At 38.2% G+C, this 16,409-nt stretch overlaps 1 protein-coding gene across 10 annotated transcripts in view; it reads left to right on the top strand.

Annotated features, from left to right (window-relative positions):
• Nucleotides 1-16,409, top strand: part of ATP9B (ATPase phospholipid transporting 9B (putative)) — a 295,138-nt gene that overhangs the window by 96,902 nt on the left and 181,827 nt on the right. For all 10 annotated transcript variants that reach the window (XM_033178485.1, XM_033178489.1, XM_033178484.1 and 7 more), the window contains one exon: nucleotides 4,909-5,003. In XM_033178485.1, coding sequence (XP_033034376.1) covers nucleotides 4,909-5,003 — 95 coding nt within the window. The remainder of the gene's footprint in view (nucleotides 1-4,908; nucleotides 5,004-16,409) is intronic.

Raw genomic sequence — 16,409 nt, 5'->3', positions numbered from 1 at the left:
CACGAGCCCTGTGGGCTCAGCCATCCCTCTGCTTCCAGCAGACTTCACCCTGGGTAACCGTGAATTTGTTCTCCATTTCTATAAATTTGTCGTTTCTGGAGTGTTATATAAATGAAATAAACCATTCATGACTTTCAGAGACTCTTTTTTTTTTTTTTTGAGACCGTCTCACTCTGTCACCCAGGCTGGAGGGCTATGGTGTGATCTCAGCTTACTGCAACTTCCGCCTCCTGGGTTCAAGCGATTCTCCTGCCTCAGCTTCCTGAGTAGCTGGGATTACAGGCACACGCCCCCACACCCGGCTAATTTTTATATTTTTAGTAGAGATAGGGTTTCACCAAGCTGGTTCAGGCTGGTCTCGAGCTCCTGACTTCGTGATCTGCCTTGGCTTCCCAAAGTGCTGTGATTACAGGCATGAGCCACTGCGCCTGGCCTAGAGACTCTTTCTCTACTTAGCACAACACCCTTGAGATCCATCCAAGTTGTTGTATAAGTCAACAGTTTGTTCCTTTTTTACTGCTAACTAGGATTTCATGGATGGATGTACCACAGCACGTTTTAAACCGTTCATCATTGTTGGTCGGAGTTTTTTGTTGTTTACAGGTTTTTGTTATAAATAAAACTGCTTTGAACAATTATGTACAGCTTTTTTGTGGACTTAAGTTTTTATTTCTCCAGATCGATGTCCAGCAGTGGGGTTGCTGGTTTTTATGGTAATTATATGCTTATTTTAAGACTGACAGACCCTTTTCCAGAGTTACTGTTTTGTTTTACATTCCCACCAGCAATGCCTGGGACATCTAGTTTTGCCACATCTGGCCGATGTTTGGTGGTATGTGTAGCGGTGCTTCCTCGTGGTTTGCACATGCCGCTCCGTTGTGGCTGTGACATTGAGCACGTTCTTGCTGCATGTTTGCCATCCTCAGGACTCTAGGAAAGTGTCTCTTCATGTCTTTGGCCCATTTTCTAATTGGATTTTTTTTTTAACTATTGATATTGAGAGTTCTTTATATATTCTACATAGGCGTCCTTTGGTCAGATACCCGGCTTACAAATATTTTCTACTAGTTTATAATTTGTCTTTTCATCTTCTGCAAAGATCTTTACATATTCGAAGTATTTAATTTTATCAAAGTCCAATTGATTTTTTTTTAATGGGTTATGCGTTTCATGTCCTGTTTAGGAACTCATCTTCCAGCCGTATGCCCTGCGGATTTCTTCTTGTGGTGGTTTTTTTTTTCTTTGTCCGAAAAGTTTTACGTTGAGATCTGTGATCTATTTTGAGTTAATTACTGTATAAGATGTAAGGTTTAGGTCAAGGCTTTGGGGTTGTTGGGCTATGTATATCCAAATGCTCTAGCGTCATTTATAGTGAAGAGTCTATTCTCCATGAATTACCTTTGTGAATGCATCAAAATTAGTTGCCATACTTGTATGTTGGGGGGACTCTCTCGGAGTTCTTTATTTTGTTCCATTGATCTGTGTTTCTGTTCCTTCTCCAGTATCAAACAATCTTGGTTACTGCAGCTATCTGATAAGTCTTATAATCTGGTGGGCTGATTTCTCCCAGTTTTTCTTCCTCCCCCTCCCCCCCTTTTTTAGCTCTTCTAAACAACTTTTAGCTCTTTTAAACAATTTTGCCTTTCTATACACATTTTAGAAGAATCTTGCCTGTATCTTTAAAGAAAGTCTTCATGGGACTGTAATAGTCACGAAGTCTGCACCTGCTGGCGTTTATGGTGGCTCTTCAGTGGCTAGTTTGAGATCAGAAGGGCGAGATGAAAACAGGAAATCACCACTGTCCTTTCTTGATACCCGAGGACTCGAGCTGGACTGCACTTTTCCTCCTCTTCTAGAATCATCATCATTTTTAAAAATTTAATGTTCAGCATTTTTTTGCTTTATTTAGGAAGAATAAGAAAGAGTACAGATATCTGCTGTATCCTTCTGGAAGTAAAATTCCCTTAAAGGTTTTATTCATTTTCTATTTTTTAAATTGGATCTTAAACTTTATTACAGGAATTTTCACTGCATGAAGCCATAGTGTAATGGACTGCTGCATCACCATTGTCCCTTGGAAGACTTCTCTTTTTTTTTTTTTTGTTGAGACAGAGTCTCGCTCTGTCGCCCAGGCTGGAGTGCAGTGGCCGGATCTCAGCTCACTGCAAGCTCCGCCTCCCGGGTTCACGCCATTCTCCTGCCTCAGCCTCCCAGGTAGCTGGGACTACAGGCGCCCGCCACCTCGCCCGGCTAGTTTTTTTTGTATTTTTTTGTAGAGACGGGGTTTCACCGTGTTAGCCAGGATGGTCTCGATCTCCTGACCTCATGATCTGCCCGTCTCGGCCTCCCAAAGTGCTGGGATTACAGGCTTGAGCCACCGCACCCGGCCTGAAGACTTCTCTTGAAATGACCAGTCTTGTTTCATCCGTATGTCTCATTTGGATAAAATCCTGTGTATAATTTGATTGCGTTAACAAATTCAGCATTTACAAATTACAACCACAATTCCATTATCATACCATAAACTTATTGAACAAGGATTTCTTAGATTAACACTTGGTGAGTCTCCCGGTTTCTGATTGTCTCACACACCTCTTCTTACAGTTGATCTGTTCTAGTCAGGATGCGAGGGCCCTTCTCTTGCACTTGTTACAGGTATCTCTCAAATCTGTTTTCATCTACAACAATTCCTTATCTTTCTTTGTTTTTTTATTTGTTGAAAAAACAGGGTTATTGGACATAGAGAATATCTGATACTCTAGATTTGTGTGAGTGCATACACAAAACAACTATGTTATTAATTAAAACATCTCTTTATTTCTTGTATTTTTGTTAACTGGTAGGTGGATCTAAAGGGTTGACCATACTCATTTTCAGTTTTCTTTTAGCTTTTCATTATTTTGGTGAAAGAATACTACAGCGGTGCTTCTGTGTAGTCCTGTTTGTAGCTGTAGGCAGATGTCTGCATGTCTCTCTTTTAGTGATGAATAGATACAGGTGCTGTCAACTGATCTTCCCAGTATAACGTTCTCCACCAGGCCGGGCGCGGTGGCTCACGCCTGTCATCGCAGCACTTTGGGAGGCTGAGGCAGGCGGATCACGAGGTCAAGAGATCGAGACCATCCTGGCCAACATGGTGAAAACCCGTCTCTACTAAAAATACAAAAAAATTAGCTGGGCGTGGTGGCGGGCGCCTGTAGTCCCAGCTACTCGGAAGGCTGAGGCAGGAGAATCACTTGAACCCGGGAGGTGGAGGTTGCAGTGAGCCGAGATTGCGCCACTGCACTCCAGCCTGGTGACAGAGCTAGACTCTGTCTCAAAAAAAAAAAAAAAAAAAATTCTGAAACCTCAAAAGTCACCTGGATGAATTCTCACTGTGGTTAAACTGTGAATTATGTTTTATACGCTGCTTTTTATTTTTTAGGAGTTTTTTAAAAGTTTGCTGTAATTTGGCTTTTTAATGATGTAAAATGTATCTGATTTTAAAGTGAACAGTATAAGATATATTCAGAAGTCTTAGCATCTAATCCTGTTCCCTTCCTCCCTCTATAGGTATTATACACACATACATGCACACACAGATATATGTGCACACACACGGAGGCATTTGCATGCATACAGATACACTCAGATAGAGGAGCACACATAGAAACACAGATTTGCGTGCCCTCACATCCCTCACACAGATACGCTTGCATGCGTACATAGGTACACGTGTGTGCACAGATATGTTCACACACTAGTATGCACACACACAGAAACACACAGATCCTCAAGTACTTGTTCATAGTTATACATGCATATTATACACAGATACCCATGTACACAAACATACACGCACACACACACAAATACATATATACACATGCATGTGTGCACACAGATATGCTTGCACACACACAAGTTAGCCATGCATGCACACTCGTATATACATGCACACACACAGATACACACATAGATACATATCCACACACAGATGAACATGCATTTATACAGTTATACATGCATAGAGATATGTATGGACATACACAAATTCTCTCTCCTCCCTCCCTTGGTCTTATCTATAATGTATTTTTCTATATATAATGTCCAGCACCTTACTGGCTTCATTTCACAATCTATATCCTAGAGATCTTTCCATGACAGTGTATTGAGGTCATCTTGTTTGCTTTACTTTCTCCTCTCTCTCTATTGCCGTATGTGCTCTGTTTTATTCAGCTAGTCCTCTGTTTGTTCCCCTTTGTTTCACAACAGTCTTCTGTTACTATAAATAATGCTGCAGGGAGCAGCCTTGTGTGTATGTCATTTTGTGCTTTTGCTATTCCATCATTAGAATAGTCTCTGAGAAGTGGGATGATAGCACGGCCAAAGAGTAATGGATTTTCTTGATAGAATATCTTAGCACGTTTGAAACTAGATAGGCCTGTGGGCATATGGTAACATTTACGTCGGTCTTAGCATTGTAGCTGTGCTTTTATGATTGAACATTTTTTATGATGGTAAATCTGATATTTTATTAGCAAGATAATACCATACACTCTTGGATATTTTTGTGTATTTGTCATTTTGTTATTATCAGAACATACATTGAAAGTAGAAATGATCAATGCAGTTTTTCTAAAATAGAAGACTGATTAATGTTAAACCTAATAGGCAAGAGCGTCAAATAGGAAATAAGTGATTTAAAAGAATGTAATGGCCTACATCTTTTCATGAAACTTGTTTTGTGAATCAAGGATCATTGTGTAAAATAAAGGTTTTTAAGGATTTTTATTCCTGGGAATATCTAGGTTGTTACTTATTTGTCCTACTGTGCCCTGGAATTACTCTTTGATGGCACCTGTAGCTCAGGAAAAACCTTCTGTAACACAATTCAAGAGTGGTAAATTTTTATTTTCTACTTCCAAGGTTCGTGTTTTATTCGAACTGATCAACTAGATGGTGAAACTGACTGGAAGCTGAAGGTGGCAGTGAGCTGCACGCAACGGCTGCCGGCTCTAGGGGTGAGCAGCATCAAGACTACTCCATCCTTTTATCTTTAGTGGTAGTTTCTAGGTTTCACGCATATTTCTGTTTATACCAGCTAATTTATTTAATGCATTGAGAATTTGTTTTATAATTTCTTTATTCCTCATGAAGGTTCATTGAAGAATTATGCCAAAATAATTTCTGTGATGTCTTAGCACATAATCAGTTTTAGGTAATGGTGAATTTTCCTTGACACTTAGGTTTTCTTTCTCCTTTTGCTCACCTTCCCGCCCTTCCTTCCTCTCCTTGCCCTCCTCCTCCTCTTCCACCTCCTCCTCCCCCTCCTCTTAATGTCTTTTTTCTTTTTCAATTTATTTTATTTTTTATGTGACAGGTTGTCACTCTGTTGCCCAGACTGAAATACAGTAACATGGTCATAGCTCACTGCAGCCACAAACTCCTGAGCTCAAGTGATGCTCTCCTGAGTAGATGGGAGTACAGGTGCACACCACCATGCCCAGTCAGTTCTTAGTTTTTTTTTTTTTTGTAGAGATGGGGGTCTTGCTATGTTGCCCAGCTGGTCTTGAACTCCTGGCCTCAAGCAGTCCTCTCACCTTGGTCTTTCAAAGTGCTGGGATTACAGGTTTGAGCCATCACACCCAGCCAGAAATTTTTATTTCTTATTTGGCTGTTTGCTCCTCTCCTTTGTGATTTTGTATTGGTGTTTGCCAATTAAAAAGTACATACATGCTTGTGTGTGTAGAATCTTGCAAATCAGTAAAACCAGATATTCACAGATGAATATCCTGTTTTTAATTTTCACCTACTTAGGCACATAAAAGTGTTTTTCTTTCTTCTATTTTCTCTCTGTACATCACATGTGCTTCATTAGCCTTCAGGTCAGGAGCTCTGTTTGAAAATTGTCCAAGCTGCTTCACTGGGTCAGGCTTCTCAGTCAAAGCCAGGCAGCGAGGTGCTACTCAGATGATTTGTTCTTACGGGCTTTTAATTTTCAGTGTTATGTGATTGTTTACTTAAATTCTCTAGGATACTATGCATAATTTATATGTTTAGAGTTATTGCAACTTACATTTTTTCATGGTTAGTGAATGAAGGAAGGTAGGTTCTGCTGGACCAACAGATGAGCAGATTGGAGAGGCTGGGCTGTTGACAGCTGCCTTTTACCTGCTTGCTGGTGGGTAGAGTCAACCAGGCAGCTATTACATCGTGAAGTCATATGTCAGGAAGCAGCACCTCCTCACCTGAGGATGGGGCTGGGGTGTGTGTACATGCGGCAGTTCCTGGATCACACAGTGTGGCTCTCAAAGGAGCTGCCAAACAGTTCTCCAGAGTGGCCGTGCCATTCCCTGTCCTCACCAGCACCGGATGAGTGACCTGGTTTCTCTGTGTCCTTGGTGCCTTCAGTGTTGTCACCAGTTTTTATTGTAGTCATTCTGACGGCTGTGTGCAGTGATACCCTATTGTGGTTTCAGTTTGCGTTTCTGTAATGGCCGGTTGTGTTGAACATTGTTTCGTGTGCTTGTTTGCCATCTGCTTATCCTCTTTGGTGATGTGTTCTGTTGACAATCTCGGAGCAAAAGCATTCTGCCTTGGTGGATAATGCTAGCTGCAGCTTGTTCAGGAAGTCCCTGTCAGGGTGAGGAAGTTCTTTCTAGTCTTAGTTTGCTGAGAGGTTTTATCATGAATGGGTGTTAGATGTTTCCAAAGCTTTTCTGCATCTGTAGGGATGATTATATGGATTTTCTCCTTTATCTGTTAATATGATGGTATGTGGACTGATTTCTTCTGTGTTACACCAGTCTTGTGTTACTGGCATAAACCTCACCTAGTAGTCATACTGCATGTCTTTTTATTATGTCACAGTATTTGATATGCTGACATTTTGTTAAGGATGTTTTGTGCTGATGTTCATGAAAGATATGGATCTGTATTGCCTTTGTTTAATGTCTTTAGTTGGATATCTAGGGGTAAGCTGGCCTTATAATAAGTTGGGAGTCTCTTTGCCTCCTGTAATTTTTCAAATAGTTGGCATAAAATTGGTATTACTTATTTTTTAAATGTTGAACAAATTCGCTTTTGGAACTGTGATCCTAGAGATTACTTTTTGGGAAAACACTTGATTGTGAATTGCATTTCTTTGGTATAGAGTTAAATCAGATTTTCTCTTCATTGGAAATTTGTGTTTTTCAGAGACTGGTTCATTTAATGTAAGTTGACAACATTAATGGCATAAAGTTCATAATATTCCATTATTTTTTAGCCATTTTAGGATTCCTTCTTTCACTCCCAATATTGGTAGTTTGTCTCTGTTTTATCGATCATTTCAAAGAACTTGTTTTTGGTTTCATTTATTATCTTTATTGTTTGTTCATTTTCTGTGTTATTAATTTCTGCTCTTTATTTCCTTCGTTCTACATAGTTTATATATAATTTTTTTTGTTTCTTCCTCTGAGGAAGTTGGACCTTTGATTTTATAACTTATTATTTTCTATTTATAAACTTTCAAAGCTATAAACCTGTTTCCAAGCATTGTTTACCTATGTCACACAAATTTTGATTTATTTAGTTAACAATAGTTAATAATTTAGTTAAAAAATCATTTTCATTTAGTTAAAAGTATTTTCTAATTCCTTCATGATTTCTTCTTTTCATCCCTTGATTATTTGGAAATACATTGTTATTTGCTAAATAGTTGGGGATTTTCCCAATGTCTGGTAATTTATTGTTATTTAATGATCTTATGGTCACGGAACATACTCTGTTCTATTTCAGTCCTTTCATCTGTGTTGAAACTTGTGATATGGCTCTCTGGGTCAGTATTCCGTGTGAGCCTAAAAATAATGTTTGTTCTGCTCTTGTCTGGATGTTCTGTAAATGTTCATTAGGTCAAGCTAATGGAAACTTGTTTTAAAAGTTTTATAGTTGTTTTCTATCGTTCGTTCTCTGAATCAACTGAAGAAAACTTTTAAGATCCCGTATCTTTTGTAGATTGAATGAGTTCTCCTTTTGGCCCTGTTACTTGTTGCCTTATCTATATTGAAGCACTGTTACTGGGTTCACACACTTTCACAATTCTATTTTCTTGAATATGCCCTTTTTCATTATTCCTGGTAATATTCTTTGTTGAGACATCTGTTTTGTTCTTTACTATTATAGTAATTCCAGCTTTTTTAAAATTAGCATTTACATGGTATATCTTCCATTAGTTTTTGTTTTATATATCTTTTTCTTTGATTTTAAAGTGTTTCTTAATGTAATAAAAGTAGGTGCTGCTTTTTTTATTCTGAGAATTGCTGCATTTTTATTGTGTACATTTACTGTAATCATTAATGTGGTTGGGCTGAAGTCAGTCCTTTGACTCCTTAGGTTCGATTTATCCCATTTCTTTCTTTTCTTCATCTTTTGGTGTTGTGTTATGTTTCCATTTAGTTACCATTGTTGGCTAATGAGCTATGTGCGTTAGTTCTGTTTTGTGTCATTATCGTGTTTCCAGTGTGTTTTTAACTTATCACAGTCTTTCTCCGTGTCACTTACAGTGTAAGAGTCATGCACAGTAGATGTCCATGACTTCCTTCCCATCCTTTGTATTTGTGTCGTCTATCTTACTTCTGCATATTATCAGCCACACAGTGCATTACTGTTTTTTTTGTTTACAGTTGTCAAGTGTATTTTAAAGATAGTAAAAAATGAAAACAGTATTTTCTGTTCACCCATGTGTTTACCTGTTCTGGAACTTTTCTTTCCTGTGTGCTGATCCAAGTTTCCATTTACTGCCAATTTCCTTTAGCTCTAAGAACTTCTTTCAACGTGTCTTGTAGTGAAGTCTGCTAGACATGATGTCAATTTTTGTTTGTTTGAAAATTGTCTTTATTTTGCCTTTTTCTTTCTTTCTTTCTTTCTTTTTTTTTTTTTTTTTTGAGACAGAGCGAGACTCTGTCAGAGGCTTAAGTGCAGTGGTGCAATCTCGACTCACTGCGGCCTCCGCCTCCTGGGTTTAAGCGGTTCTCCTGCCTCAGCCTCCCGAGTAGCTGGGATTATAGGCACATACCACCACCATGCCTGGCTAAATTTTGTAGTTTTTTTTTTTTTTAAGTAGAGACAGGGTTTCACCATGTTGGCCAGGCTGGTCTTGAACTCCTGACCTCAGATGATCCGCCCACCTCGGCCTCCCAAAATCGGGGGTTACAGGTGTGAGCCATCACGTGGGGCCTGTTTTGCCTTCACTTTTGAAGGATGTCTTGAAGTTTTCATTTGACAGTCTTTCTTTTTTATCTTTGCCTTTCAGAGCTTTTATTTCATCTTATGGCATCCATAGTGCTGAAAAGACGCTTACAGGCATTCTTACCCTGACCCTTCTTTATCCTCTGTGCCTTTTTCTGTGGGTATTTTGAAAGCCTTTCCTGTTCTGACTGGCTTTCAGGAATTTAAGTATGATGTGTTTTGATTTGTCTTGCTTGGGTTTGTTGGGCTTCTTGTATCTGGAGTTTCATGGTTTTTATCCAGTTTCAAGATTTTCAGCCTTTATTTTTCTTATCTCTCTGCCCAAACCCCTCTGAGACATGACCAACAGAATTAGTCTAACTACTAATATCAAGTAAATTAGTCTAAACTACTCATATCAAAAAAGAGTAAGCGCTTCCGTGACGTGGGAATATCAAGTACTTAGATTCCTGCACGCCGTTGATGCTCTCTTACTCTTTTTCTCAGCCTTTTTTTCCTTCTGTAACTCAATTTCGATAGTACCTGTTACTCTGTCATTAAATTCACTAACATTTATCTTTTTCAGTATCTAGTCTTCTGTTAAGCCCACCCAATGAATTTTGTTATTCCGAGTGTTGTAATCTCTGGATATTCCATATGTTTCTCTCATTTTTGTTTAAATACCTTTTCTGTTCTTTCCTACTCTGTATATGGCTTCATTGGACTATTTCCACGGTTTATAATGCTGAATTCCATGTGTGTTAACTCATTTGTCTCTGTCACTTTTGGGTATGTTTCTATTTAAATTTTTTGGTCCTCGTTATAGACCCATACTTTCCTGCTTCTCTCCATGTCTGGTAATTTTTTATTGTATGCTGAGTATATAAGTGTTATATTTAATGTCTGAGATTTTCATTTCTATCTTTAAAGCATCTTGATCTTTATCAAATTAGTTCAGCAACTTGTGGGTCAACTTGATGTCTTCAAGGCTTGTTCTTAAACTTTGTTAGAGGCCTAGAGGCTCCTTTATTGGAATGCTAATTAATCCTATTGCTAGAGCATGATCCTGCTGGGATCCTTCTGATAGCTGCTGAAATCCTTGCTGGTTCACAGGTGCCTCTGAACTCTGGCTAGTCAAAACTCAACTCTCTCCAACTCTGTAGTCTCTGCGGGTGGTTGGGGCTGGAACTCTGTGGTTCTCTTTTGACCAGACACACTCTTACCCTGTATGCTGTGTGTACTCACATTCAGTAACACTCAGGTAGAACACTCTGCATATTTCTGCAATTCTTTTTCTTCCTTGCCCCTTTTTGAGTATTTTGCAAATGCTAGCTGTCAGTTTCCCTGAATTCTGGTCTCAGTCTCCTAAATTCAAAATAGCTGCCTCCCTCTGCCTGGCTTCTGCCCTATGAAGTGGTCAGTCTCTTTACCTGGGCTTATGTGGGGCACATGGCTTTGTTTCTCTTCTCCGTGGGACACTGTATCTAGTGTCTGAAAAGAGATATTTTATAAATATTGTCCATTTTCCAGTTGTTTTCATGGGAGGGCAAGTCTCATATTAGTTACCACAACATTGCTTGTAGAAGCCCTTGATTAATTTTTAATGAAAAATATTAAGTTCCTTGTGGATGAAGCAAACTACGTGACATTTCAAGTTATGATTAAACTAAAACAAACAAACAAACATGTTTGTTTATTGAGAAATTGCTTGTTGGTAGGGATCTACCTGCTGGGAGGCTTGTGACCACCCTGCAGAGAGCCTGAATGCCAGCCCTTCTACCATCTTTAGGTGTTCCTGCCCTCTCTTAGGGGGCTTTCCTTTAAAAAAGAGGTGGATGTCAGTTTTGAGTCCTGATTCTAATAGTAATGTGTGCATTGAAAATAATACATAAATCACAAAATAGAAAAGAAAACCCTGCCAGTCTGCATTGGCTCTCATGAACATTTTGGTGTAAATCCTTTCTGACAGTACCTTCCCCTAGCCACATTCTTGCATGGTTGGATAATGCTGTATATTACTGTTTTTTCCAGTAGAATATTTATTCAACAACATGCTATGGGTCATCCTTTCATGTTAGAAATTGTGTGTCCTTGCAAGTGTTTTATTAGCTGCATAGTTTCTGATAAATTATAGCTTCTGTAACTGGCCTGATATTGGTGAATTTAAAAGTTATTTTGAAATTCTAGATTAAAAAAATAAGCATATTTCAAGAATTTTGGTTATTTGGCCAAAATGCTCTTCAGAAGACTATGCAACTTATCTACTGTGTATTAATTAATCAATTAATCTTTCACTGTTTTCCGATCTGATAACTGTAACAATGGTATCCCATTTAAATTTACATTTGGTTAGATTTTAATGTGTGAGGTCGAAGATAATTCTTACCTAAGAAAGTATATTTGTCATATTTTTCTTTTTTTCTTTTTTTCTTTTTTTTTGAGACGGAGTCTCGCTCTGCCGCCCAGGCTGGAGTGCAGTGGCCGGATGTCAGCTCACTGCAAGCTCCGCCTCCTGGGTTTACGCCATTCTCCTGCCTCAGCCTCCCGAGTAGCTTGGACTACAGGCGCCCGCCACCTCGCCCGGCTAGTTTTTTGTATTTTTTAGTAGAGACGGGGTTTCACCGTATTAGCCAGGATGGTCTCGATCTCCTGACCTCGTGATCTGCCCGTCTCGGCCTCCCAAAGTGCTGGGATTACAGGCTTGAGCCACCGCGCCCGGCTATTTTCTAAGTCTGTTCATGTTATCTGCTTAGTTTTCTACTGTGTGTTTTTAAAGTTCTTTGTATGTAAAGTTTGTTAATAACTTTTTATTTTCCAATTTTTCTAAATACTTTCGTTTATAGTTTCTGTTGCCCATATGAAAGTTCAGTGTGTTTATATAATGTGACCTACCAATATTTTTTAAATGGTTTCTGCTTTTTGGTTTTATGCTTAGACTATTTCTACTCATTATATTTTAAATAATTAGTTTTAAAATAATTCCTGCTTTACATATAAAATCTGATTACCATTTTTGGGGGGAGTTTTTTTTTTTTTTTAGTTTAATTAAAGTTAAAAAGAAAAAAAAAAAAGCTGTTATTTGCATCAGTACCATTCACTGAAGAACTATTTTGTTAGTTTTTTATTTTTTCACAAATTTAATATTGTCCCCAAATGGTTATACAATTCTAACTTTTCAACATCAGGGTATGAGCGTGTCTGTTTCTCCATAACTTTACCCAGTACACATTGCAAATATGTTCTCCAATCTGTTTCTTAACTTCTAGCCTTATAATATCTTTGCCATGTAAATATTTCAAATTTTATTTAGGTAAATATTTATATGTTTTCTTTTACTGTTTATATGTTTTTCTTTATGCATTTATAGCCAGGAGGCTGTTTGCCCACCAATATTCATTTATCATTTTAACCACTTTTAAATGTTTGTCAGTAGCTGGAATTGAAAGGTGAGAGCCAAGTAATTTGCATTTACAGTATTATAATTATTAAAATAGTTCCTACAGTTCCATCTGATGCACAAAGACCTAGGAGAGGGAAGTTGAATCATGTCACTTAGTATGTGTGGCTAAAGAATTGTTTTAGAGTTAAGGTTAAGTAGGTTCTTTATTTTATTTTATTTTTTTATTTCATGTTATGAGCTGAGCAGAATCATGCCTCACTCCAGCCTGCATCTTCTGTGTCATCATTTCCCTCCTCAGCCCTTTCCCGTCCTTACTGTGCTTCCCAGGGTTTTCAACTTGCTTTTCTTTTTTTTATGTTGTGAAATAAATCTGTTCTATTATCTTATTACTTGACATCTAGCTTATTATTCTCATACTATTTATTAAGGTAAGTTTTATCATAGAGATATTCTTGCAACCTATTGACTTTCTAATGTAATTGGAACTGATTGCTAGGTTAGTGCTACTGTTTCGTGGTTACATATTTCCTCCTCGTGTCCTTCTTTTTCTTGTATACATCCTCAAGTAATCTCTGCAGAACTAAAGTGGGGATAGTATGAGTCCTTAAACGACTGGGGGGGATTTTGGTTGACTGTAACACTTGGACGAAAGCTCCACCCTCTGGGTCCTCCTCCTGAAGAGCCTTCCAAGGATTCAGTAGGCAGCTTGGGAGCAAGTCACACTAAATGATATTTTTCTAGCAGATTTAATTTTGCTAAGGGTAGTAGAAAGGAAAATACAGAATCAAAACACTATGTTAGAAAAAATTTGTCTGAAAAAAAAAAGAAAGCAAAAAAATCCAGCCAAGCAAGAATATTGGTGTATGATTCCATTAACACACAATTCTGTACAAGTGACCAGCAGGTGATAGAGGTTAGCAGTGCAGGGATAGGCGGGCTGCAAGGGGGAACGGGGGCACTTTTGTGAATAATGGAAATGTTCAGTATCATGAAGTGGTGATGGTCACAGGCATACACATATATCAGAACAAAACGGTACACTTTAAACGTGAAGTTTATTGCAGTAAATCACACCTTAATGAAGTACTTACAGTTTTTCATACTGTTATCTATAACTTTGAGTAGTGCTCTTTGCCATGATTACAGGAAGTGACATTTTATTTTCTTCAATATTATAGGATGTTTTTATTTTTATTAGTGACAGATAGATATACATATATGAATTCAAAAATATTTACAGAATTAAACAATTCATACAATGCAACTTTTAAATTTTTGTGGCCAGTACACTTTAATACAGAGTCTGATTAAGGATTTTAATGACATAACTATATGGTAAAATGAAAACATTTTAATTTTTGCTGTGACCACACCACCAAAAAGCAGTATATCCTAGGAAAAAAGGAAGTTCAACTGAATATCTGATTCATTAATCAGTTTTAAATTTTAGCTTCACATAACTTGATATGTTAGGTATAGATCTTTTTTCCTTAGAGAAGAAAGCTCTGATTTCATTATGGATACAGGCAAGGCAATTGAGTTTTTCATGTAATAGCTTATGCCCATAATCGTCCCTCATTCTGACATTTGTGTCTCTCGTGGTGTAGATCTGAGGGTCTTCTGTGTTGTGAGCTGTTTGTTGTATCCAAGTTGTGTCACATCAGACTGTGTCCATGGTGACAGCCAGGCGAAGTAAACTTAGAGACCTGAGAACTCATCTGGAGGAGCTGAGGACACAGCCAAGAATAACCTTCGTCAATTCTGTTATATTTTCAGGAACTTAATATGATCAGAGAATTAAAATTTCGAAGAGTCATGTAATAATAGCTGTGCTGCAGAGCCTGTGTAATGGCAGGTGCAGTTTCTTGTGGCTTCATAGCTGTCTAGAGGCACAGTTTTCAGGCATTGTAGACATTTGGGAAATATGTTTCTGGCTTTTGTGATCAAACAAATTTATTAACAACCACAAGGCCACAGTAATTTTCAATAAATCATGACATGCTGATTTATTTCAAAAGATCCATACAGCAGTAAACAATACCATTTACATTTAATTAGTTTTATTGAACGAAAGGCAATTTTATTTGTAATGAACCACATGTTATGATTAAGGATGTATTTTAATGACCTTTAAGTAATGCGAACAAATGTTGCCCTTGACCTCACAGAAGAGGCTTTCCTCCATTATTGAAAACTTCAGAATGATTTTTAAATTATCGTGAAAAGCTTCAAATGACATTCTCATTATTGTGCCATTTATTCAGTCATTTGATGTCTACTATACTAGATGAAATGCATTACTCTAAATGCTGATGTGTGTGTGGAAATGAGCTTGCCAGCCTGTTTTTTATTTTCATATATCAAACAGTAGTTTGAGGTATGAAAGTTTCATGTTTTGGAAATTAGTGTGACAGTGTCATATTTAAATGATGAGTGATTCTCAGACTTGCCTTATTGCTGGAATCTTTTGACTGCTTATTAAACATTCTAGTAGAAGTTTCATAATTCTCAAGTTACTAGAGAATATTTCTCTTTGTGTAAACCAGCTTAATTGAAAATAAATTTTTGCTATTAACAGTTAATACATAGTCTAAGCTACTGTAACAGTTGCACTGTGGTAAACTAGTATGTTCAACCTTTAGTCCACCCTTCCCGCAGCCTCTGTTCTTTAGAGATTTGGAAACTAGCCTGCACGTATTTTTCACAGTTTCTTGAAAGATATGTGAATTCACTTTCACGTTGAATGTACTTTCACAGAGCTTGTAAGGCAGGAGTGAGGAGGAGGTATCTTTTTGCCTGTGTATTCTCTGCTGACAGGTGTTCTCAGGGGTCTGAGCTCCTGCTCCTGCTCTCCAGCTTTAGGGCTTGGGTGGGAGTGCACTGTGTGCATGGGGTCTCCAAACCATGTGTCTCAGATGTGTCCCTTGCCGTGGTGCTTTCCTTGGATGGATATTTTGGTAACATTCTGAGAGTAGCTTTGGAGCTTCAGTCCTGAGCTTTATCCTTTCATTGATTTGGGAAGCATCTTGTTCTGTGTATGAAATCACTTTCTGCTACACGGTCTAGGATAGCTTCTGTTTCCTGTACTGAAACGGGACTGACACACCTTGAATCAAAACAGATTTTCACCCTCACAATAGCCCAGGTGGGTGGTCAAAAGCTGATCTCTGCTGCTACGTGATATGTGGTTTTGCAGGATGGGTTCCAGTGGCTGCCCCACCTCCACACGGCCCCACAGGGGAGGGGAAGGAAGGGCCTGGTGAGTACTTGGACTCAGAGGGGCACATGTCCTTTCACATGCTCTGCTGGCCAGAATCAGTTATATGGTCCTAACCAGCTGCAAAGAAGGCTGAGAAATGCGTCCTTTAAGTGAGAAGCCGCCTACCCATCTACAGCTCCGAAGTTCCATTTTTCAAAGGAAATGGGAAGAAAGATGGAAGGTGGTCTCTGCCGAGCCATTTCTTCATTTTGTTTTCTGTTGAGTGTCTGATTCCCCCTGTGCTGCTGCTGCATGGAGTGCACAAAACCATTCCAGCAGTTCTCAGAGGACTGTGCTGCCCTGAGAACAGGATGCTCCCTTTAGAATTGTTGTTATCATTACCTGTTTTATTAGCATCAGTTATTTCATGTGCATTCTTCAAGGAACTCAAAGCAATTTACAAATTTGTATGTTAATGACTCACATAGATTAAAATATAAAAATGAATGAAATGTTAACAGAAAAATAGTAAATACGTCTTCTAGAAATGAAAAAGACCGTATCAATTTTAGATGATGGAATCTTCTCTGTTAAAAATTTTTTTTAAGTGATTGAGCGTGA

Source organism: Trachypithecus francoisi, unplaced genomic scaffold (assembly GCF_009764315.1).
Source record: "Trachypithecus francoisi isolate TF-2019V2 unplaced genomic scaffold, Tfra_2.0 Lachesis_group19, whole genome shotgun sequence".
NCBI classification, from domain to species: domain Eukaryota; kingdom Metazoa; phylum Chordata; class Mammalia; order Primates; family Cercopithecidae; genus Trachypithecus; species Trachypithecus francoisi.
This window is presented reverse-complemented; position numbering and strand designations above follow the sequence as displayed.